Source organism: Cebus imitator, unplaced genomic scaffold, assembly GCF_001604975.1.
Source record: "Cebus imitator isolate Cc_AM_T3 unplaced genomic scaffold, Cebus_imitator-1.0 Scaffold726, whole genome shotgun sequence".
NCBI classification, from domain to species: domain Eukaryota; kingdom Metazoa; phylum Chordata; class Mammalia; order Primates; family Cebidae; genus Cebus; species Cebus imitator.
In genome coordinates, this window is record NW_016108041.1 from 128,088 (window position 1) to 150,793 (window position 22,706).

At 54.0% G+C, this 22,706-nt stretch overlaps 1 protein-coding gene across 2 annotated transcripts in view; it reads right to left on the minus strand.

Moving 5' to 3' along the window:
- NOTCH3 (notch receptor 3) overlaps positions 1-22,706 on the minus strand; it is a 43,249-nt gene that overhangs the window by 6,272 nt on the left and 14,271 nt on the right. The window contains exons 11-31 of one of the 2 annotated variants that reach the window (XM_017519092.2): positions 22,075-22,308; positions 21,850-21,960; positions 20,500-20,692; positions 20,270-20,421; positions 19,936-20,049; positions 19,035-19,190; positions 17,243-17,468; positions 16,649-16,850; positions 16,380-16,527; positions 15,767-15,951; positions 13,953-14,085; positions 13,611-13,868; positions 13,411-13,529; positions 12,123-12,688; positions 9,314-9,646; positions 7,082-7,236; positions 6,741-6,963; positions 6,495-6,579; positions 3,270-3,432; positions 1,855-2,159; positions 1,428-1,575 (exon numbers count right to left, since the gene is read on the minus strand). In XM_017519092.2, the coding sequence (XP_017374581.1) occupies positions 1,428-1,575; positions 1,855-2,159; positions 3,270-3,432; positions 6,495-6,579; positions 6,741-6,963; positions 7,082-7,236; positions 9,314-9,646; positions 12,123-12,688; positions 13,411-13,529; positions 13,611-13,868; positions 13,953-14,085; positions 15,767-15,951; positions 16,380-16,527; positions 16,649-16,850; positions 17,243-17,468; positions 19,035-19,190; positions 19,936-20,049; positions 20,270-20,421; positions 20,500-20,692; positions 21,850-21,960; positions 22,075-22,308 (4,209 nt within the window). The remainder of the gene's footprint in view (positions 1-1,427; positions 1,576-1,854; positions 2,160-3,269; positions 3,433-6,494; positions 6,580-6,740; positions 6,964-7,081; positions 7,237-9,313; positions 9,647-12,122; positions 12,689-13,410; positions 13,530-13,610; positions 13,869-13,952; positions 14,086-15,766; positions 15,952-16,379; positions 16,528-16,648; positions 16,851-17,242; positions 17,469-19,034; positions 19,191-19,935; positions 20,050-20,269; positions 20,422-20,499; positions 20,693-21,849; positions 21,961-22,074; positions 22,309-22,706) is intronic. The other variant, XM_017519093.2, reaches the window with a different exon arrangement.

The window sequence follows — 22,706 nt, forward strand, 5'->3', positions numbered from 1 at the left end:
AAAAAAAACCCAGAAAACAAAAAGGTAACAAAAGGAGAGAAAGAAAATAAATGAACTAAAACATTTAGATCTTCATTTGCCCCAGACACAGTTCAAGTGCTCAACAGTAACCACACATGGACAATGCAGAGAATAATTCCATCATCACAGAAAGTCTTATTGGCCAGCCCTGCTCCAGAGCCCTGCTCCAGAGCTGTGGTTTTCAACCGGGAGAAATTCCACAACCACCCCCATGCCCCCTCGGCATTTGGCAATTGAACCTGTTTTTTTTTTTGAGACAGAATCTGTCACCCAGGCTGGAGTGCGGTGGCATGACCTCAGCTCACTGCAACCTCCAGCTCCTGGGTTCAAGCAATTCTCCTGCCTCAGCCTCCCAAGTAGCTGGGTTTACAGGCACCCACCACCACACCCAGCTAATTTTTGTATTTTTAGTAGAGATTTCACCATGTTTGCCAAGCTGGTCTCGAAATCCTGACCTCAAGTGATCTGCCCACCTTGGCCTCCCAAAGTGCTGAAATTACAGGCATGAGCCATTGTGCCCAGTCTGGATATGTTTTTGACTGTCACAATGTAGGGGTGGGATGCTACTGGCATCTAGTGGGTTGAGGCCATGGATGCTGCTCGGCACCCTGCAATGCACAGAACAGCTCCCCACAGCCAAGAACCATCCAACCCCAAATGTCAATAGTGCTGAAACTGGGAACAACTCCTCCAAAGGATGTGAGTGTCTTGAGTGTATGTGTGGCTGTGTGATGTCCTCTGGACAGGAGGCCAGGATGGATGCTGTGAATCTGCATGGTTGGGCTCTACGAACAAGTTACCTCCAGCAAGTTGCGATCACATATAGATTAGGTTGATGTAAACTCTTTTTTTTTTTGAGACAGAGTCTTGCTCTGTCACCCAGGCTGAAGTGCAGTGGCACAATCACAGCTCACAGCCTCAACCTCCTGGGCTCAAATGATATTCCCACCTCAGTTTCCTGAGTAGCTAGGACCACAGGTGTGCACCACTGCACCTGGCTAATCTTTTAAAAGATTTTTATAGAGCCCACTATGTTGCCCAGTCTGGTCTCAAGGCATCCTCCCGCCTTGGTCTCCCAAAGTGTTGGGATCACAGGCATGAGCCACCACACATGGCCTGATGTGCACGCTTATTGTAACAACTTCCAGCACGTGGAAGCAGAGTGTGTCCTCTAACAAAGCAGATGGAAATGAACTGTCTACGGGAAAGGCACCTTTTTCTCAATCCCTAAGGTACCCTAAGGACTAGTGGTGCCCCTGCATGAAAGTGTAGATTCATGAAGCCTGGTTACGTGTGCATGAACTTCAGTGGCTGGGTCTTAACATGGGTATGAGTTTGCACCAACATGACCCTTGGGGCCCAGGTGACACTAACCCAGCCTAGACCCAATTCCTCTGCCAACCTACCAAGCTCATCCACAGCATTGACATCAGCATGGCTGGCGATGAGCTCTTCCACCATGCCCTCCACTGCCAGGCGGGCTGCCAGAATCAGTGCCGTTGAGCCATCTGCCATGCGAGCATCCAAGTCTGTAGAGCGATTTCGGATGAGAATCTACGACAGAGAGTGGATGCAGCAGGAGGAGTCATGGCACGAACAGAGGAATCAGGAGCACCCCGAAGCCCCATGAAGTCCCCAACCACCAAACCCTGACCCCTGAAATTGATGAGGTTCAGGGAGCAGCTGCTTGACAGGTATGGCAGCTGTACTCCCATATATACCCATTTTCCAAAGGAGAAAAAAATGAGCTCTGAAAGGCAGACCTGGGGCTCAAATCCAGATAAATCTAATGCCTGCCCCAGCTCTGAAGTCTAAAGGGTGTGTCTGTCTCACCTGGAAGACACCCTGGGCATCAGCTGTAACAGCTGTGTGCAGGGGAGTGCGGCCCGAGTGGTCCTGGGCATTGGTGTCTGCCCCAGCATCCAGCAGCCGCTTAGCTGCATCAGCACGGGCATAACGGGCAGCCAGGTGCAATGCAGTCTCGCCAGTACGATCGGTCCGTGCCCCAAGCTGAGCCCCCTGGCAGATCAGGTCTGAGATGATGCTGGCTGATGTGTCATCTGCCTCATCCTCCTCAGTCGGCATTGGCTCCAGGGCCCCCCCACAGAAGGAAGCCAGCATTAATGGGGTGAAGCCATCTGCGGGGACAGGAGTGTGTCAGCAGGGAGGTAAACACAGGGCTCTTCCCAGGGAATATAATCAAGGGCACCACATTAGGAGCTCATGGGACACATGGGAGGCCAAGGATTGGCAGATCCTCCTGTCTGCACACCCACACCCAGGATGAGGATTTGTAGGCATGTAATTTATCACAGAACGACTCCTAGGGACCAGGTAACACAGGACAGGGGCTCTGGGAGTCAAGCAAGTGTGCAACCTCCAGTAAATTCCTAAAGGGTTATTCCACCCTGATCCCACAGAGGGACTCTGGAACATGAGTTGTACCCCAGAGTTCTAATCCAGCTCAAAGGACCATCCCTTTCATACCACTGCCTCCACTGGTTAGGAGCTGCCCCTTTCGGCCAATTCATTAGAGTATTTAAAAAAATAAAAAATAAAAAAGCTGTCCCAGGGACATAAAATCCCAGGCACTTCAGGCTCCAGTAGCCAGACGGACTTCAAAAGAAAGCCATTAAGTACAGGACATTTGGAGTAAAAGCAAAATGAAGCTAAGGCAGGAATACCCTGAAACATGGCAAAGATGGATCTCAGAGGATCAAACAACATAGTCCGCTACACTGCACATACTGTATACAAGTACTTGTCCTGGTTTTTCTTAGGAAGCCACCTGCATCTGGTTCTCCATTCTCAAGCCCTGGGTAGAGACCAACCTTCCCCCTGGCTCAAGGACAGGTAAGCAAATCAGGCTTAGTCAATTTGCATATTCCAGCCTCCTGGCCATTCTGATTGGCTCAAGGATGAGCACATGACCCTAGTCTGTCCAATCAGAATGTACCCTGAGACTTTTGTTGGAGCATTAGGAAGGTTTTGTAAGATTGAAGTCAAAGGAGAGAGAAAATCTGAGTCCTGGATCCAAATGGGCCCACCACTTTTAGTTACATGAGTCAATAAATCCCTTGTTTCACTTAAGCTAGTTTGAGTTGGGCCTTTGTCACTTCCAACCAAGAGTCTTGCTGAACACACACCCTTCACAGAAGCTTAGAGACCCCCAAACACAGACTCAGAAATAACCTCTCACAAGTAGGATGGGTGAGGGGTATCACTTTGGGAGGGGCACTGTCACTGACCTGGGCCACGCACATTGACATCCATGCCATCAGCATCTGCGTCGCCCTGTGGTGGTGTCAGTGCCATGGCTGGTGCCACGCGGATGTCAGCAGCAACCAGATGGTGTTGAGTCCACTGACGGCAATCCACGGCTTCCTCAGCCCCCATGCCTGGCTCCTCTACCTGAAGGGGCAGGTACCCGGAGTCTCAGACCTCACTCTAAGACCTCACCCTTTGGAGGTGGGGAGAGCCACTGCCAGGGGTGGGGCTGGGTATTCCTACAGGTTTCTCTTTAGGAGATGCACACAGAGCCCTGGTAAATCATTTACCATCTGCTTGGTTTTTTTTTTTTTAATTTGTTTGTTTTGAGATGTAGTCTCACTCTGTTACCTAAGCTGGAGTGCAATGATACGATCTCAGCTCACGGCAACCTCTGTGTCGTGGGTTCAAGTAATTCTCCTACCTCAGCCTCCCAAGTAGCTGGGATTACAGGTGCATGCCACCATGTCCGACTAAGTTTTTATATTTTTAGTAGTGATGGGATTTCACCATGTTGGCCAGGCTGGTCTCGAACTCCTGACCTCAAGTCATCCACCCACCTTGGCCTCCCAAAGTGCTGGGATTAAGGGGAAATTGATGTGTGCCACAGCCCAGGGAGCTAATAAAAGGAAGATACAAGATTTGTCTTTTTCTTTCTTTTTTTTTTTTTTTTGTCTCTTTAAGTAATAAATGGCTTTAATGATTTATGTATATATTTTTTAGAGACTGAGTCTCACTGTGTCACCCAGGCTGGAGTGCAGTGGTACAATCATAGCTCACTGCAGCCTCAACTTCCCAGGCTCAAATGATCCTCCCAGCCTGAGCAGCTGGGACTATAAGCACGTAGTATAAGCAACTTGGGATAGTGTCAGAGGTAGATTCAGGTTCCAAACCACCCCTTAGTAGCTGGGAGGCTCTGAGCAAATCACATTAAAGCTCTGAGCTTCTCATTGGCAAAATCAGGATGACATAGTCATTCCACTATGCCAAGATACCACCACAACTACATTGGGCTAACCCGTTAATACCTCCAATACCTACTTTGGGATGGGAAAGAAAAAAGAAAAGTCTGGGTTAAGCAAATTTTTTTTATCTGTCCACCATAAAGGATGTCTCCATTTCACAACATTGCACGGAGGAAGGGAGTTGCGAATCGAACTATATGTCAATAGCTACTTCATAGGATCCTCAAAGAGATGAAATAAGATGTCTGATGTTCATTAGAGACATTTATGGGTAATGCTAGCAGGAGTCTGGAATTGTGCCCCCTCTAAAAATCATACACTGGCCAGGCGCGGTGGCTCATGCCTGTAATCCCAGCACTTTGGGAGGCCAAAGAAGCTGGATCACTTGAGGTCAGGAGTTCGAGACCAGCCTGGCCAACATTGTGAAACCCTGTCTCTCCTAAAAATACAAAAATTAGCTGGGCGTGGTAGCATAGGCCTGTCATCCCACTATTCTGGAGGCTGAGGCAGGAGAATCGCTTGAACCTGGGAGGTGGGGGTTGCAGTGAGCTGAGATTGTGCCACTGCACTCCAGCCTGGGCAACAGAGTGAGACTTGGTCTCAAAAAAATACAATAAAAATAAAAATAAAAATCATACACTAAAACCCTAAATCGTATCTAAAACTTCCGGCTGGGCACAGTCGCTCACACCTGTAATCCCAGCACTTTGGGAGGCAGGCAGATCACCTGAGATCAGAAGTTCAAGACCAGCCTGGCCAACAGGATGAAACACCTTCTCTACTAAAAATACAGAAATCACCCAGGCGTGGCGGCAGCCATCTGTAATCCCAGCTACTCAGGAGGCGGAGGCAGGAGAATCACTTGAACCTGGAAGGTGGAGGTTGCAGTGAGCCGAGATCACACTCACTTCACTCCAGCCTAGGCAACAAGAGTGAAACCCCATCTCAAAAAAAAAAAAAAAAACTTTCATGTCCCTGCATTTGGAGATAGGATTTGTTTTTTAGACAGGGTTTTGCTCTGTTGCCCAGGCTGGAGTGAAGTGGTGCAATCATAGCTCACTGTAGCCTCCACCTCCTGGACTCAAGCAATCCTCCTGCTTCAGCCTCCCAAGTAGCTGAAGTTATAGGTGCAAGCCACCAAGCCTGGTGAGATAGGCCTTTAAGGAGGTAATTAAGGTTATATGAGGTTATAAAGGTGGGACCCTAATCCAATAGGACTAGTATCCTTATAAGAAGAGGATGGGGGCCAGGCACGGAGGCTCATGCCTGTAATCCCAGCACTTTGGGAGGCCGAGGCAGGCAGATCACGAGGTCAGGAGTTTGAGACCAGCCTGACCAACATGGTGAAATCCCGTTTCTCTCTCTCTCTTTCCTTTGTCTACACAGAGGAAAGGCCACGTGAGGCTACAATGAGAAGGCAGCCGTCTGCAAGCCAGGAAGACAGCCCTCACCAGGAACCAACCCTGATGACACTTTGGGCTTGAACTTCCAACCTCCAGAACCGTAAAAAAATAAATTCCTGTTTAGGTCACTTATTCTGCAGGACACTTTTTTCCCCAAAGTTTCACTCCTGTTGCCCAGGCTGCAGTGCAATGGTGCAAACTAGGCTCACTCCAACGTCCACCTCCCAGGTTCAAGGGATTCTCCTGCTGAGATTACAGGAACCTGTCACCATCCCCAGCTAATTTTTTGTATTTTTAGTAGAGCTGGGGTTTCACCATTTTGCTCAGGCTGGTCTCAAACTCCTGACCTCCGACTATCCACCTCCCGGGGATTTTTTTAATGGCAGCCAAAGCTGACTGATACTGAACCCAAGGGCATGATTCCAAGAGATGAAATGGTGCTCAGAACCTGCTTGGAGCACCATTCAGGCTAAGCCCATGCTGGACAAAGTAGGAACCAACAGAGGTAAGGCAGACTCGCTCTCTGGGCTAGGGAACCCCCCCAGAAAGAGTGCAGGCTGGCCAGGAAGCAGAAGCCTAGCTGGGAAGGGGCAGGATAGAGTGAAGGATTTTCCACCTGCCCACAGGGACCCTGGGGGCCCCAAGGGCAAATCTCCTTCTGAGGCCACAGAACCACGCAAAGAAAACAGGGTTGCAAAGCTGTGACTATTCTCTGGAGCTGGGGAGATGGGGACAGAGGCAACATCCCAAGCGCTCCCATTAGCCACTGAGGACCCCACCCAGTACCCTGAAGGAAAGGGTCAGAGGACGGGGCAAAGGTCAGAGGAATGGGCATTACCTTCAGCCGCTTGGCCTCTGGGCACTCTGTGTCCATCCAGTCTGTGGCCACCTCCCCCATCAGACTCTCACCCTTGGCCATGTTCCTGGCGGACAATGGGAAGAGGAGATGTGAGAGGGGACACCAGAGCTGTCCAGCTGGGAAGGAGGATTTGGGGTGAGGTCAGAGGTCAGAGTCAGGTCAAGGCGGGGTCCAGGGCTCACAAGGTCCCCGTAGTCAGGGACAGGGAGCCAGCAGGGTCCTCACTTCATGCCCAGTGCGTCTTGGCCCACGGGTTCCCGCCGTCCCTTGTGACCAGCGGCCACGTCCTTGTGCAGTGCGAAGCCCTCGGGGAACCAGAGGGTGCTGTGCTCGCGCTTGCGCCGGGCCACCATGACGCCCAGGACGAGGATGACCAGCAGCAAGACGGCGCCGGCCGCCAGCAGCGGCAAGAGCGGGACGCTGGGCTCTGGAGACTCCAGAGGCTCCCCTAAAGGCAGGAGGCAGGGGGCGGGGCTTCAGCAGGGGGTGTGGCTTCGACTACCCCCACCCCCCCACCCCACCCCGCGCTCCGCCCTCGCCAGACCCTCCCCAAGGCCGGGCCGCACCCCGCACGTCCCGCAGTGGATACGGGAAGTCCAGGCGCTCCACCGCTGACAGCGCTCCCAGGTAGTCAGCGGCGCTCTGGGCGTCGGGGAAGCAGTGATCATTCTCAGGCGACTGCAGGCAGAGCCGGTTGTCAATCTCCAGCATCACTACCGAGCTGCAGGGACAGCAGGGAGGGACCAGAGGGCTCAAGAGTTGCCTGATGTACCCCCTGGCACCAAGCCCCACCTTGCCTCCCGGGCGCGTGGCTCAGAAGCGCCATTTCCACCCACAGGTGTCCATGGCCCACCTACATACAGCTGGCATCCAACCCCACCGCAGGCCCAAAACGTGTCTTGCTGTGGTCAGCAGTACCCACAGAGCCGTGAATCCAATGGACATTGTTTTTTGGTCTTGCGCCCAGGCTAGAGTGCAGTGGTGCGATCTCAGCTCACTGCAACTTCCATTCAAATGATTCTCCTGCCTCAGGTTCCCAAGTAATTGGGATTACAGGCACGTGCCACAACGCCCAGCTAATTTTTATATTTTTAGTGGAGACAGGGTTTCACCATGTCACCAGGCTGGTCTTGAACTCCTGACCTCAAGTGATCCTCCTGCCTGGGCCTCTCAAAGTGCTGGGATTACAGGCATGAGCCACCGTGCCCAGTCTATTTTTTTGTTTTTTGTTTTGTTTTGTTTCTTAAGACATGGTCTCACTCTGTCCCCCAGGCTGGAGTGCAGTGGCGCGATCTCAGCTCACTGCAACCTCCAACTCCCTGGTTCAAGCAATTCTCCTGCCTCAGCCTCCCGAGTAGCTGGGATTATAGGCACGCACCACCGCATCCAGCTAATTTTTGTATTCTTAGTAGAAATGGGGTTTCATCATGTTGGCAAGGATGGTCTCGATCTCCTGACCTCATGATTTGCCCGCCTCAGCTTCCCAAAGTGCTGGGAATACAGGCGTGAGCCACTACACCCGGCCTGGACAGTGCTTTTATATCAACATCTCAGTAGCTCTCCTCACGCATCCTAGAGGATGTGATCCTTTACCAGGCTGGTGCACTTATCTCCCCCAGCTGCTATGAGCATGTGCTTCTAATAGACAGCTGCTCCTTCTATCCAGAACTGTCCTCAGCAAAAGGCAGACTCCCTCACTTGGGAGGCAACAACCTCTAGGGCAGCCAGCAGCCAGAAACTGGCTGAGATGCACAGTGCAGCACAAGATGGGTCCTACTCCAAGGTGCTTTTCATGCTCTAAGGCTCCCCATGGGATCAGACTGGGGCCTCCAGCTGAGCCCACCTCCTTCCTTAGTTGATCCCCTACCCCACCCTGTTCCCTCACTCCTTTTCTCTAGGGAGAAGCCTCCAATACATCACATGGATTTGAACCCTTATCTCAAGCTCTGCACCCAGGAACCCAACCAAAGACCCTTGCTTTCTCCAAATTCTCTCCTTCACTGGGATCCCAGTAACACATGCCCCGATTCAACCCCTATCTCTCCAGCTGTTCTCTCTCTCTCAAGAGACAAGGTCTCCCAGCCTGGCTAACATGGTGAAACCCCATCTCTACTAAAAATACAAAAATTAGCCAGACGTGGTGGGCGCCTGTAATCCCAGCTACTCAGGAGGCTGAAGCAGGAGAATAGCTTGAACCCAGGAAGTGGAGGTTGCTGTGAGTCAAAACTGCGCCATTGCACTCCAGCCTGGGCAACAAAGAGCAAGACTCCATCAAGAAAGAAAAAAGAAAAGAAAAAAAAAGAAAAGAAAAGAAGGAAGGAAGGAAGGAGAAAGAAAGAAAGAAAGAGAGAGAGAGGAAGGAAGGAAGGAAGGAAGGAGGCAAAGAAGGAAGGAAGGAAAAAAGAGAGAGATCGAGGTCTTGCTATGTTGTCCAGGCTGGATTCGAATTCCTGGGCTCCAGAGATCCTCCAAGTAGCTGGGACTACAGGAATGCAACATTGTACCTGGCTCTATTTTACATGTCTTTAAGAAGAAAAAAAAAACCTACATATGCCCTTAGCCACTCTGCCAAGCCATTTAGCCGCCTGCCTCCCCGGGAGCCAGCACTAGACCTGGGCAATTCTACCCCAGAAGCACTAGCTCAATCTGGAGACGCTTTCTGCTTGTCACAGTCAGGAGGCTGTGCTCCTGACATCTAGTGGGTAAAGACTTAAAGTGAAATGAAACACACAAGACCTGGATTAACGGTGTCGCTCCTCTCCCCCACCCCCACGGCTCTTCCAGGTGGGGTCACTCACCCGATCACCTCGGGGGCCAGCTCCCGGCGGGCCCGGAGTTCGGAGTCAGGACTGGGCCGGTGGTAAGGGAAGACCATGGCCTGGCCGTGCGCGTCCAGGCGAAAGCGCAGCGAGGTGCGCAGAATGGCGCTGAGCCGCTGCAGAAAGTCGGCGCTGGAACGCAGCAGCTCCTCCGGCGGCAGCAGCACTGTGAGCACCAGCACGCCGCGGGCCAGCAGGGCCGGCACCTCGCTGGCACAATCCAGCCCATCCCAGCCGCACTCCTCCGTGTTGCAGCCCTGATCGCAGCGGCCGTCGGCAAAGTGGTCGGCGCAGTACTTCTCGTATACCGGGCTGGTGGGGTGGGGTGAGGCAGAGAGGGGCGGGGTCAGGGGTCAGAGGAGATGATCCCCCATTCCGTGAACACACACGGTGGAGCACAGAGACTCCAGACAAGGCTTGCACAGGGGACTGGAATGAATGTACGAGCCCATGTGAGGCTTTCTGCAAATCTAGCCATTCATTGGATTATTATTATTATTTCTTTTTTGAGACGGAGTCTCACTCTGCTGCCCAGGCTGAAGTGCAGTGGCGGGATCTTGACTCACTGCAGCCTCCGCCTTCCCGGTTCCAGCAAATCTCCAGCCTCAGCCTCCCAAGTAGCTGGGAATAAAGGCGTGTGCCACCACGCCTGTCTAATTTTTGTATTTTTAGTAGAGACGGGATTTCACCATGTTGGCCAGGTTGCTGTTGAGCTCCTGACCTCAGATGATCCACCCACCTCGGCCTCCCAAAGTGCTGGGATTACAGGCGTGAGCCACTGCACCCAGCCCTGGATAATTGTTTTTGTTGTTTTTGTTTTTTTTTTTTAATGGATTTGTTGAAATAGGGCCTTGCTCTGTTACCCAGGCTGGAGTGCAGTGGTTCAATCATAGCTCTCTGCAGTCTCAAAGTCCTGGGCTCAAATGATCCTCCCTACTCAGCCTCCCAAGTAGCTGGGACTGTAAGCCCATGCCACACTTCTGGCCTCACTGGCTAACTATTAATTAATCAGTAAGTACTAACTGACTGACTGCCATATGTTGGGCACTGCTGCAGGCACAAGGATAAGGCTTAGCCACAAACCCTGGCCCACGTGCAGCTGGCATTCCACTCCATGAAGATAGACAGTAAAGGAGATACATGAGCCAAATATACAGCATCTCCATCACTCATCGGTAAAATCAAAATACAGACTGGGGGCAGTGGCTCATGCCTGTAATCCCAACATTTTGGGATGCCGAGGTGGGCATATCACATGAGAACATGAGAACATGAGTTCAAGACCAGCCTGGCCAACATGGTGAAACCCATCTCTACTAAAAATACAAAAATCAGCCGGGCTTGGTGGCCAGTGCCTGTAATCCCAGCTACTTGGAAGGCTGAGTCAGGAGAATCACTTCAACCCAGGAGGTGGAGGTTGCGGTGAGCCAAGATCACACCACTGCACTCCAGCCTGGGCGACGGGAGAGAAACCCTGTCTCAAAAAATTTTTAAAAATCTAAATATAAACATGCACACACAGAGTGCTGGATGGAATTAAATGCTAAGGAGAAAAATAAAGCAGAGGAAGGGCTGAGGGTAACTAGGGAGGAGCTCACTGAGAAGGTACGAAGCGATCCTCCAAGTAGCTGGGACTACAGGAATGCACCATTGAAGTGAAATGAAACCACCATTTCAGCAAAGACTTGAAGGAGGTGAGGGAGGAGCCATGTGGGGGAAGAGAACAGCCAAGCAGTGGGAACAGCTTGTGCAAAGGCCCTGGGGTATCTGGGGAACAGTAGAGAGGCCAGCATGGTTGGAGCAGAGTAAGGGGGAAACCAGGGAAGATGAGGATGGGAAGATGAAGGGGATGGAGGCTTCCAAGCAGACAGAGAGATATGCAGAGGAATAGAAGGGGGGGGTGTAGGGATGGACAGAAGGACTGCCTAAGATAGGCATACAGAGGGGCAGAAAAGGGGCAGAGAGAGTTAGGGGCATGCACATAGATGAACAGCTATATAGAGGGGCAAAAAGAGTTCATGGATGGACAGATTTGGCCCAAGAATGGACAAGTCGGGGTACAGGAAGACAGTTGGGTACACAGAGGAATAAAAGGAATTCTTAGCCTGGTTCAGTGGCTCAGGCCCATAATCCCAGCACCTTGAGAGGCTGAGCTGAGTGGATCGCTTTGAGCTCAGGAGTTCAAGACCAGCCTGGACAACATGGCAAAGCCCCATCTCTACAAAAAGTACACAAGTTAGTTGGGCTCAGTGGCTCGCACCTGTGATCCCAGGTCCTCAGGAGGCTGAGGTGGGAGGATCACTTGAGCCTGGGAGGTGGATGTGCAGTGAGCTGACATCAGGCCACTGCATTCCAGCTTGGGCCACAGAGGGAGACCCTGTCTAAACACAAAGGAATTCAGCCAGGTGCGGTGGCTCACGCCTGTAATCCCAGCTACTCCAGAGGCTGAGGCAGGAGAATTGCTTAAACCCGGGAGGCAGAGGTTGCAGTGAGCCAAGATTGCGCCACTGCACTCCAGCCTGGGCCACAGAGCAAGACTCCGTCTCAAAAAAAAAAAAAAAGAGGAATTCTTGGGTGGAGAAAAGGACAAACAAACAGGCACAGAAGTGCATAGGCAGATAGAAACAAGATAGGCAGGGCACGTGGTTGAACAGACAGACAGATGGGCAGATAGAGTGCAAAACGCAACAGGGCAAGTGAATGGGCAGGTGGAAAGGCAGGCAGGGACCATGGACAAACACTGGGATGGATGCATGGACAGACGGATCGATCGGGTGGATGGGCTCACTTGCAAGTGCGCTCGCGGCCACCAGCATGGCAGTCGAAGTTGTCGTAGAGGCAGGCGGGCGAGCTGCAGGCGGGGTCGCAGCGGCTATTGTTGAAGAGGCGCCAGCACTGCAGCGCCTCGCACTGCCGCCAAGGGTCGCCCACGCTCAGCGAGCAGTCGCCGCCGTCCCAGCCGCAGCCAGGGCTGTTGCACTCGCGATCGCAGCGCTGGTCCCCGCGCTTGGCCTGGCAGGCGGCGCGCGGGCACCGCGGCTCCTCCGGGACCTCGGGTGCCGCGGCGGGCGTCTCGCAGCGCGGTCCGGTCCAGCCCGGCGTGCAAGCGCAGCGGAAGAAGGGCGCGAGTGGCGCGGGGCGGCAGGAGCCCCCGTGGAGACAGGGGGCGGCCGCGCAGCTGGCGTTGGTGGCCCCCGGCGGCGACCCCGGGAAGCTGCGGCAGGAGGGCCCCGACAACCCTGGGGGGCAGGCGCAGCGCGGCCCGCGGGGTGTCTGCTGGCATGGGACGCCCACCGGGCACTGCAGCTCCCGGCAGGAGCGTGCCATCCGCTCGCACCGCGGACCCCAGAACGGCTGGGGGTCGGGTTTGGGGAGAAAGGAAAAAAAGTGAGGGAGGGGAGTAGAAGGAAGTAGAAGAAACGGAAGAGTGGGGAAAAGAAGGGTCAAGGGACAAGAGGGAGAAGAGAAGAAATCAAAACTAAGGAAGGTTGAGACCCCCCAACCTTCCCATGTCCCACCCAACCTCTCACCTTTCCACAACGGAGACCCCACCTGGCAAATAAGCCCCGCCCTCCCTGGAAGCCACGCCCCCCAAACACCTTTCCCTTCAAGCCTCCAGGAAATGTCAGGGGTTTTATTGTGTCTTTGTTTTTTGTTTGTTATTTGAGACGGAGTGTCACCCTGTTGCCCAGGCTGGAGTGCAATGGCACGATCTCGGCTCACTGCAACCTCCGCCTCCCGGGTTCAAGCAATTCTCCTGCCTCAGTCTCCAGAGTAGCTAGAATTACAGGTGCCCGCCACCACACTAGGCTAATTTTTGTATTTTTAGTAGAGACGGGGGTTTCATGTTGCCCAGGCTGGTCATGAATTCCTGGCCTCAAGTGATCCACCCGCCTCAGGCCTCCCAAAGTGCTGGGATTACAGGCGTGAGCCGGCGGAAATGTCAGTATTTCCCAGAAACTCCCTTCGCTTTCCACCTCTCCCCTAAAGCCACATCCTCCTCCTAGAGGCCACGCCCGTAGTTCACAGGAGGCCACGCCCCTACTCCTCCTGCAGAGGCCCACACCCACACCTACCTGGACACAGTGGCAGGTGAAGGTCAACCCACCCCCAGGACTCGGGCTAGGACGGCACTGGCCTCCATGCTGGCATGGCTGAGACTCACAGGGAGACAAAACAGTCTGACAGCGGGGACCTGAGCAAGCAGGAGCATGTAGATTAGCCACAATGGGAGAATGACAGGCGGGGTCCCAGGCCAGCCCCTTCTCCAACTTACCTGAGAAGCCAGCATGGCAAAGACAACGGAAACCGCCCCCTGGGTCCTGCAGGCAGTCCCGGGTGTGTGCCACATGACAGGCACCTGAGCGACACTCATTGATGTCTGCCTCGCAGCGCAAACCGGTGTATCCTGGGGGACAGGTGCAGCGGAAGCCGCCCACCAGGTCCACACAGGTGCCATTGTGTAGGCACCGGGGCCCTGAGTCCAGGGGTGGATCTGGGCCGCAGTCATCCTCATTAATCTCACAGAGCACGCCTGGGGGAAGAAACGGGGTGGGGGTAGTCAGGATGGGATGAAGACAGCCTCCCATCCTGTCCTCCAACCCTGGCCCTGGCGTACCCAGCGTTCCTGGGGGACAGGAGCAGAGATATCGGGCCACAAGGTCAATGCAGGAGCCCCCATGCTGGCAGGGCTGGGAGGCACACTCGTCTATGTCGTCCTCACAGTTGTCACCATTGTAGCCAGGCAGACACTTCAGTGGGACAAGAGAGGGACCCACTCAGCTTAGTGGGACACAGACACACCTGGACATACCCATGAAGACACAACCCCAGCACAAAAGGACACACACAGATGCCCAGCACACAAAGACATGCCCAGTGTACAGGACATACACAAAGACAGTCAGTGCAAGGAAACACCCAAACACATAGGGCCACGGACACACTCAGTGCAGAGGGACACACATGCAAACACACAAAAAAACACCCCAGCCCAGGTGTAGCAGCTAACACCTGTAATCCCAGCCCTTTGGGAGGCCAGGATGGGAGGATCACTTGAGGCCAGGAGTTTAAAACCAGCCTGGGCAACATAGCAAGACCCCCATCTCTTCCAAAAAAAAAAAAAAAGTATATATACATATATATACATACATAAAGAGATATATATACCTTTCCTTCTTTTCTTTCTTTCCAACAGAGTCTTTCTCTGTTGCCCAGGCTGGAGTGCAGTGGTATGACATAGCTCACTTGCAGCTTCAAACTTCTGGGCTCAAGTGGTCCTCCTGCCTCAGCCTCCTGAGTAACTGGGACTACAGGTATGTGCCTGGCACACACACACACACACATATATGCCAGGCATTGTGGTGCACACCTGTAGTCCCAGCTACCCAGCTACTCAGGAGGCTTAGGTGAAAGGATCACTTGAGCCCAAGAGTTCGAAGCTGCAAATAAGGTATGATCACACCATTGCTCTTCAGCCTGGGCAACAAAGTGAGACCCTCTCTTAAAAACAAACAAACAAATAAACAAACGCAAGAGGGTTAGGTGCGGTGGTTCATGTCTGTAATCCCAGCCCTTTGGGAGGCTGAGGCAGGAAGATCACCTAAGCCCAAGACCAGACCCTATCTCTCCAAAAAATAATAATAATAATAGCCAGGCATAGTGGCACATGCCTGCAGTCCCAGCTACTCAGGAGGCTGAGGCAGGAGAAGCACTTGAGCCCAGAAGTTTGAGGCTGCAAGTGAGCTATGATCATACTACTGCACTCTAGTCTGGGTGACAGAGCAAGATCCTGTTGGAAAGGGAAGGAAGGAAAGAAGGAAGGAAGGAAGAAAGAAAGGAAGGAGAGAGAGAGAGAAGGAAAACACCTAGACATCCTAACATATACACAACCAAAGGTGCACACTCAGACACACACAGATATGCCCAGGAAACAGCTGGACAGAGGTTCAGAGAGAAAAACACCCCAGGCTGGGCATGGTGGCTCACAGCACTTTGGGAGGCTGAGGTGGGCAGATCACCTGATGTCAGGAGTTTGAGACCAGCCTGGCCAACGTGGTGAAACTCTGTCTCCACTAAAAATACAAAAATTAGCTGGGTGTGCTGGCAGGCACCTGTAATCCCAGCTATTCGGGAAGCTGAGGCAGGAGAATCACCTGACCCCTGGCAAAGGTTGCAGTGAGCTGAGATTGTACCACTACACTCCAGCCTGGGTGACAGAGTGAGATCTTGACTAAAAAAAAAAAAAAAAAAAACCAACGCCCCAGATCTACCCACAGTGACATCCACAGATATACCAAGAGTCCCAAAAGCAAAACCTCAGACACATCTAGAGACATACCCACACCAAGCCACAGATGTACAGAAACGTGTGCCCAGACACACCCAGGCATGCCCACCTCCTCTTCCCTCTCCTGGGGGGCACCCCCTTACCTCACACATATAGCCCCCCATGTAGCCACGGCAGGTCCCCCCATGCTGGCAGGGCTGGGCCAAGCAGGGGTCCACCTCCAGCTCACAGTGGCTGCCAGTACGGCCCTCTGGGCACACACAGTAGTGGGAGCTGTCTTCGTCCACACACTGCCCACCCGCCTGACACAGCTGCTCTGGCCGCACCCCTGCAAAGAGGAGAGTGGCACAGGAACGGCGGTGACCCTATACATCCCCCTTCTGCCTCCATCACACACACCATTCAACATCCTTCCTGGAATGAGTCCCCAGGATCACACCCACACTCCATCAGGTTCTCACACATCCCCCCAGCAGGAAAGGTCTCATCACTGACAAACACACACATGCCTTGGATGCTCACAGCAGCTCGGTCACAACGTGCAGCACACACACCATCCCTGCTGTCTCACGGTAACAACACACACACCATCCTGGCCAGTTGTCTCATGCTCACACACCCACAACACTCAGCCACACATCCCATCATGCCCCATAGGCTCTATGGCTCCCCATTCAGCTCATACTAGCAGGAGGTATGTGCACGAGCCCCCTCGTGGAGCCCCACACGCCTGGTCGCGTGCCAGGGGGACCTCACCGATCTGGGCTGAGGCCTCCCTGCAGGGCAGGCTTCGAATGTCACAGAGGCGGCCACTCCACCCTGGGGGACAAAGGCAATATGCCCCAGTCTGGACACAGCGACCCCCGTTTTGACAAGGCTCCCGGCTGCACCAGTCCACCAGCTTCTGGAGGGGAAGCACTCAAAGTCAGTACTGGGGAGTCTGGCGTAGCTGTGCCCAGACTTAGCTTCCCCCTCCTAGGATCCCGGTCAGCCTCCTCCCCCAGGTCCCCAGTAACTCCGCCCACCTGGCACTGGGGGCCCGTGAAGCTCTCGGGGCAGGTGCAGCGGAAGCCAGGATGGGCGGCGCTGCAGACGCCCCCGTGCAGGCAGGGCCGCGAGAGGCAGGGATCTGCCTCATGTTGGCAGTGGGCTCCTGTGTAGCCAGGACGGCACAAGCAGCTGAACGAGTTCACGCCGTCCACACAGGTCCCGCCATTGAAGCAGGAGCTGGAGGTGAAGGAGTGGGAGGGAGAATCAGGCCCCGCCCCCTCGCAGGCCTCGCCCTCCTTCCTGAGTCCTGGGTTGGCTCGAGACTTCCCACTCCCTGACCCTTATCTCTACAAGAAGTAGCAGCCCCAGCAGAAGCCAACCAAGTCCCTTAGCTCCATCCAATTCAGGGACTTCAGCCCTAAGCTGGAAGCCATGCCCTCCCAGGCACCAGAGACTCCAAGGTGACCTCCGAAACAGATACCCTGCTTCCCTGGCCCTGCCCCACCAGTCATCAGAGTCCTAAGTGGATCCCAAGTTGAGGACTCTACCCAATCCTTGCTGTCCCCACTTCATCCCAGGCCCCTATCCCAAGCCAGAGTCCCTGCGCTCCAAGCAGGGGCCCCGCCCACCTGGGGCTGCAGTCTGGCAGGTCCTGCTCGCAGTGGAAGCCTCCGTAGCCAGGTGGGCAGGTGCAGGTGAAGGAGGCCACGTGGTCGGTGCAGGTACCCGGGCCGCAGGGGCTGCTCAGGCACTCATCCACGTCGTGGGCACAACGTGGGCCGGCAAAACCAGGGAGGCAGGAGCACGAAAAGGAACCCACGCCGTCTTGGCACAAGCCTCCGTTCAGGCATGGGTCTGAGGGCAGGAGGAAGGCGGTCTGGTCACCTACCTTGCCCCCATTAGCCCAGTCTGACTGGGATATGCCTTGGATTGAAAAGAATTCAGGAGGAAACCAGGTTCAACTGGGAGGGGGTGCATTTGGTCAGAGGAATCTAAATCCATCCCCTTCTGTGGCCTCGTCCCCTCCTTTATCTGGAAACCTTACCTATATGGCAAGGGGCAGGTGTTGGGAGAACCAAAAGGTCTCTTTAAGCTGCCAAGCAAATGCTGCTAATTGTGCCTGATCTAATTCCTGTGGTTGGGACAGGCCAAGAACAACGGTCACTAGCCACATGTGGCTACTGAGTCCTTGAAATTGTGTGGCCAGGTGCAGTGACTCACGCCTGTAATCCCAGCACTCTGGGAGGCTGAGGTGGGTGGATCACGAGGTCAGGCGTTCGAGACTAGCCTGGCCAACATAGTGAAACCCTGTCTGTAATAAAAATATGAAAAGAAAAATTAGCTGGGCGTGGCGGCGGGCACCTGTAATCCCAGCTACTCTGGAGGCTGAGGCAGGAGAATCCCTTGAACCTGGGAGGCGGAGGATGCAGTGAGCCAAGATCCTGCCACTGCACTCCAGTCCAGTGCACCCCAGTCTGGGAGACAGTGCAAGACTCCGTCTCAAAAAGAAAGGAAAAGCCAGGCACGGTGGCTCACACCTGTAATCCCTCATTTTGGGAGGCTGAGGCAGGCAGATCACCTGAGGTCAGGAGTTCAAGACCAGCCTGACCAACATGGAGAAACGCCATCTCTACTAAAAATACAAAAAATTAGCCGGGCATGGTGGCACATGCCTGTAATACCAGCTACTCAAGAGGCTGAGGCAGGAGAATCGCTTGAACCTGGGAGGCGAGGGTTGCAGTGAGCCAAAATTCCACCATTGCACTCTACACTGGACAACAAAAGCGAAACTGTCTCCAATAAAAAAAAAAGAAAAGAAATTGTGACTAAATGGAGATGTGCTACAAATGTAAAATACACACTGGATTTCAGATTTTGTATGAAAAAAATAGGCTGGGCATGGTGGCGCACACTTGTAATCCCAGCACTTTGGGAGGTCAAGGTGGGTAGATCACTTGAGCTCAGGTGTTTGAGGCCAACCTGGGCAGTATATCAACACCCCATTTCTACCAAAAATACAAAAATCAGCTGAGCATAGTGGTGCATGCCTATAGTCCCAGTCACTGGGGAGGCTGCAGCACCTGAGCCCGGAGGGTAGAGGTTACAGTGAGCCATGATCGCACCACTGTACTCCAGTGACAGAGCTAAGACCCAGTCTCACAAAAAAAAAAAAAAAAGAGAGAGAGAGAGAGAGAGAGGCAGTACGCAGACTCCAAGGCTCTAAGCCCAACTCATTCCCTAACTCATTCCATGGCCATGGGCAAGTCACCCAACCTCCTCAGGTCTCGGTTTCCATATGAATAAAATGGGAAAAGTAAGAGAAGTGTGAAGATGAAATGACAGCACAGTGACAGGCTCGCAGTTCAAGCTGAAGGCCTGTGTTCACCAGAGCAGCACCCCCAAGAGCTCCCGTGCACTCACTGGGGTCACAGTCATTGATGTTCTGATCGCAGGAATGGCCAGTGTACCCTCCATGGCAGGTGCAGCTGAAACCCCCTGCCATGTTGGTGCAGATACCATGAGGGCCGCAGGGTGAGGGGCTAGCACACTCATCCACATCCTGCTGGCATCGTGGACCTGGGGGTGGGGAGCAAGATGACATTTAGTGTTAGAGGGTAGAGGGCAGTGTCTCAGGGGCCTGGGGCTCAGGAGGAACCTGCAGGCTGAGACGAGTGAAGATAAAATAAGGCATGCTGTCATTCCAGTCTGAGCAATTTTGCATATGCAGTTTCAGAATGGTCATCTCCCTGTCTCAGGAGGTGGCATATACATACTATGAGGTCTGCTCCTTCAGGAAGCTGGACCCAAAACCCCACCCGAGTTCCAGCATCTCTTGCCCCATTTCCCTTCCTCTTCCCAGGGCTAACTCACACTGGTTGCAAGTATCTGTGTCCAGCTCTGTCCTTCCCAGAAGAAAGCCCCTCTTTTTTTTTTGAGACAGAGTTTCTCTCTTGTTGCCCAGACTGGAGTACAATGGCGCGATCTTGGCTCACCACAACCTCCACCTCCCAAGTTCAAGCACCTCCTGAGTAGCTGGGATTACAGGCATGCGCCACCACGCCCAGCTAATTTTGTATTTTTAGTAGAGATGGGGTTTCTCCATGTTGGTCAGGCTGGTCTCGAACTCCCGACCTCAGGTGATCCACCCACCTCGGCCTCCCAAAGTGCTGGGATTACAGGCATGAGCCACTGTGCCTGGCCAGGAAGCCCCTCTCAAAGGCAGGGCTGGGAGTAGGATGTCCTCTGGATCTCCAGCATCTTCCAGGATAGGGCAGGGGGAAAAGGAGATGGAGAGGAGGAGGGAGAGAAGCAGGCAGTGTACCTTGCCAGCCCTGGGGGCAGGAGCAGACAGCCAGCTGGCCAGGGGCAGACTCACAGCGGCCCCCATGCTCACAGGGGTTCGGGGTGCAGGGGGAGAGGAGCTCACATTGACGTCCTGTGGGGCATGGAAGAGAGGGAAGCAGTGAGATCGCATTAAGGGACACCCTGATCCCATCTCCCTCCAGGGTCCTCACCTTGATACCCACCTCCCAAGCTCCTGAAGGGAAATAACTGAAAGCAAAAAAGAAGCCAGTGTAGGGGGAGGAGAGAGTAGAGAAGGGAGATGAGAGGACAATAATGTTGGTGGGGCCACAGAGGGAAGGTGAGGTACACACCCTGAACACCAGTGGGACAGGTGCAGTGGAAGCCCGCTCCATCGCTGCTGCAGGTCCCACCTGCCCGGCAGGGCTGGGACTCACAGGCATCTCGGGCCAGGCTCTGGCTGCATCGGGGACCACTCCAGCCAGGCTCACATACACAGCGGAACCTGGCAGGAGAGAGTAGTCAGGGCGGGCAGGTGGGCCAGGGAGAAGGGGCAGTGTCCGAGGCTGAGAAGGGCCCTCACCCGCCAGGTGCATCATAGCAGATGCCGTGACTGCAGGGCTCATGGGCACAGGGATGGCTCGGGGGGAGGCAGAGTGGGGGCAAGGAGCCAGGCGGGCAGAGGCAGTGGAAGCCGTTTTCCCCATCCACGCAGGAACCTCCCTCGCCGCAGGGGCTGGAAGCACACTCATTGATCTCCACGTTACAAAGGGGCCCTGGGGAGCATACAAGCAATCTCATCTCAGAACAAAGGTGGCAAGGACAACTAGGGAGGGACGACCTGATCCCACTTAGGACACCCACACCCCCGAGCAAGGACAACCTCTTTTTCACAAGGCATCAGCTCTTGTGCAAATTAGGACACCCACCTCCTCAACCAAGAGCTGCCTTGCCCCAGATCATCCTGGTCCCCAAACTTCCATGAAGCCCCCTTCTTTTTATTGTCTTCTTTATATTTTTTGAGATAGGGTCTCATTCTGTCACCCTGCAGTGGCATGATCACACCTCCCTACAGCCTCTACCTTCTGGCCTCAAGTGATCCTCCCACCTCAGCCTCCTGAGTGGCTGGGACTACAGACAGGCACCACCAAGCCCGCCTCTGTGTGTGTGTGTGTGTGTGTGTGTGTGTGTGTGTGTGTGTGTGTGTGTGTATTTACTTATTGACTAATCTGGCTTTGGGAATATGCTTATTTTTTTGTAGAGACAGGGTTTCATTATGTTGCCCAGGCTGGTCTGGAACTCCTGGGATCAAGTGATCCTCATGCCTCAACCTCCCAATGTGCTGGGATTACAGACATGAGCCAACACACCTAGCAAAGTCGTTTTCATTTCTATCAACAATTACTTTAGTCCCATCCAGAGATAACTCAGTCACATTCATCTATGTTCCAGGAAAAAAAATTATTATTTTTTTTTTTGAGACGAAGCCTCACTCTGTTGCCCAGGCTGGAGTGCAGTGGCTCGATCTTGGCTCTCTGTAACCTCCGCCTCCTCAGTTCAAGCAATTCTCCTGCCTCAGCCTCCCAAGTAGCTGGGACTACAGGCAAGTACCACCACAACCAGCTAATTTTTGTATTTTTAGTAGAGACGATGTTTCACCACGTTGACCAGGCTGGTCTCAAAATCCTGACCTCAACTGATCCACCTGCCTAGGCCTCCCAGAGTGCTGGGATTACAGGTGTGAGCCACCGGCCTGGCCTCCAGAAAAATCTTGAAACAACCTTATGCCAGTGAGACAGCACAGCCTCAGGGCAAAGTATGGACAACCTCACTGGACAAGAGTCTACACAGATACAGGCAAAACAAGCCCACAGAGACAAGTGACTTCACCCTCGATCTAAGGACACCCTCTCCATGGCAGCCACTTGCCCACCTGTGAAGCCAGGCTGGCAGACACAGTCGTAGCGGTTGATACCATCACGGCAGACTCCAAAGGTGCAGGGGTTACTGGCACAGTCGTCAATGTTCACTTCACAGTTCACACCTGGAGGTCAGGAACATGGCATGGAGTGGCCACCACTGTGCCCCACTAGATGCACCCTTCCCAAACCCCTGTGCCCTCCAGATGTGCTGTTTCTGCCCCAGCCCCCATTCCCACCTGTGGTCCCAGAAGGGCAGCGGCAGAGGTACTTGTCCACTAGGTCTAGGCATTTGCCCCCATGGCGGCAGGGCTGGCTGCGGCACTCGTCCACCTGGCTCTCGCAGCGTGTGCCCGTGTAGCCAGGGGCACAGGCACATGAGAAGCTGGCGATGCCATCCACGCAGCGACCGTGGTGGCACGGATCAGGGGAGCAGTCATCCACGTTGCGTTCACACAGCGTCCCCTCAAAGCCTGCGGGGGGGGGCGGGGGGAGGACGGGGGAGGGGAGACCGACAGGGTCAGGCTCCACCCACTTGCCAGGGGCCTGCCCACAGGTGAGGCCTCGGACCAATCCTGGTTCAGCTCTATCTAAGGCCCTGCCCATCAAGCTGTCAGAAGTCCGGCTCAATACAGGCCCCACCCCCCACTTGCCTCCACTCCATCCCCGCTACAAGCTCCAGAATTTGCCCCTGGCTAAGACCCTGCCACAGTTAAATCCCACCCCTAGCTGTGGCCCCACCTCCAGCCCTGTTTCTGCGCCACCCTCCACTGGAGATAGGAGCACATGGTTCCTACGGTGCCAGGGGAAGGTATTGGGCCCTCCTATTCAGTTACACCCACCCTGTGCTCCAACCCTTTGGCCCCACACC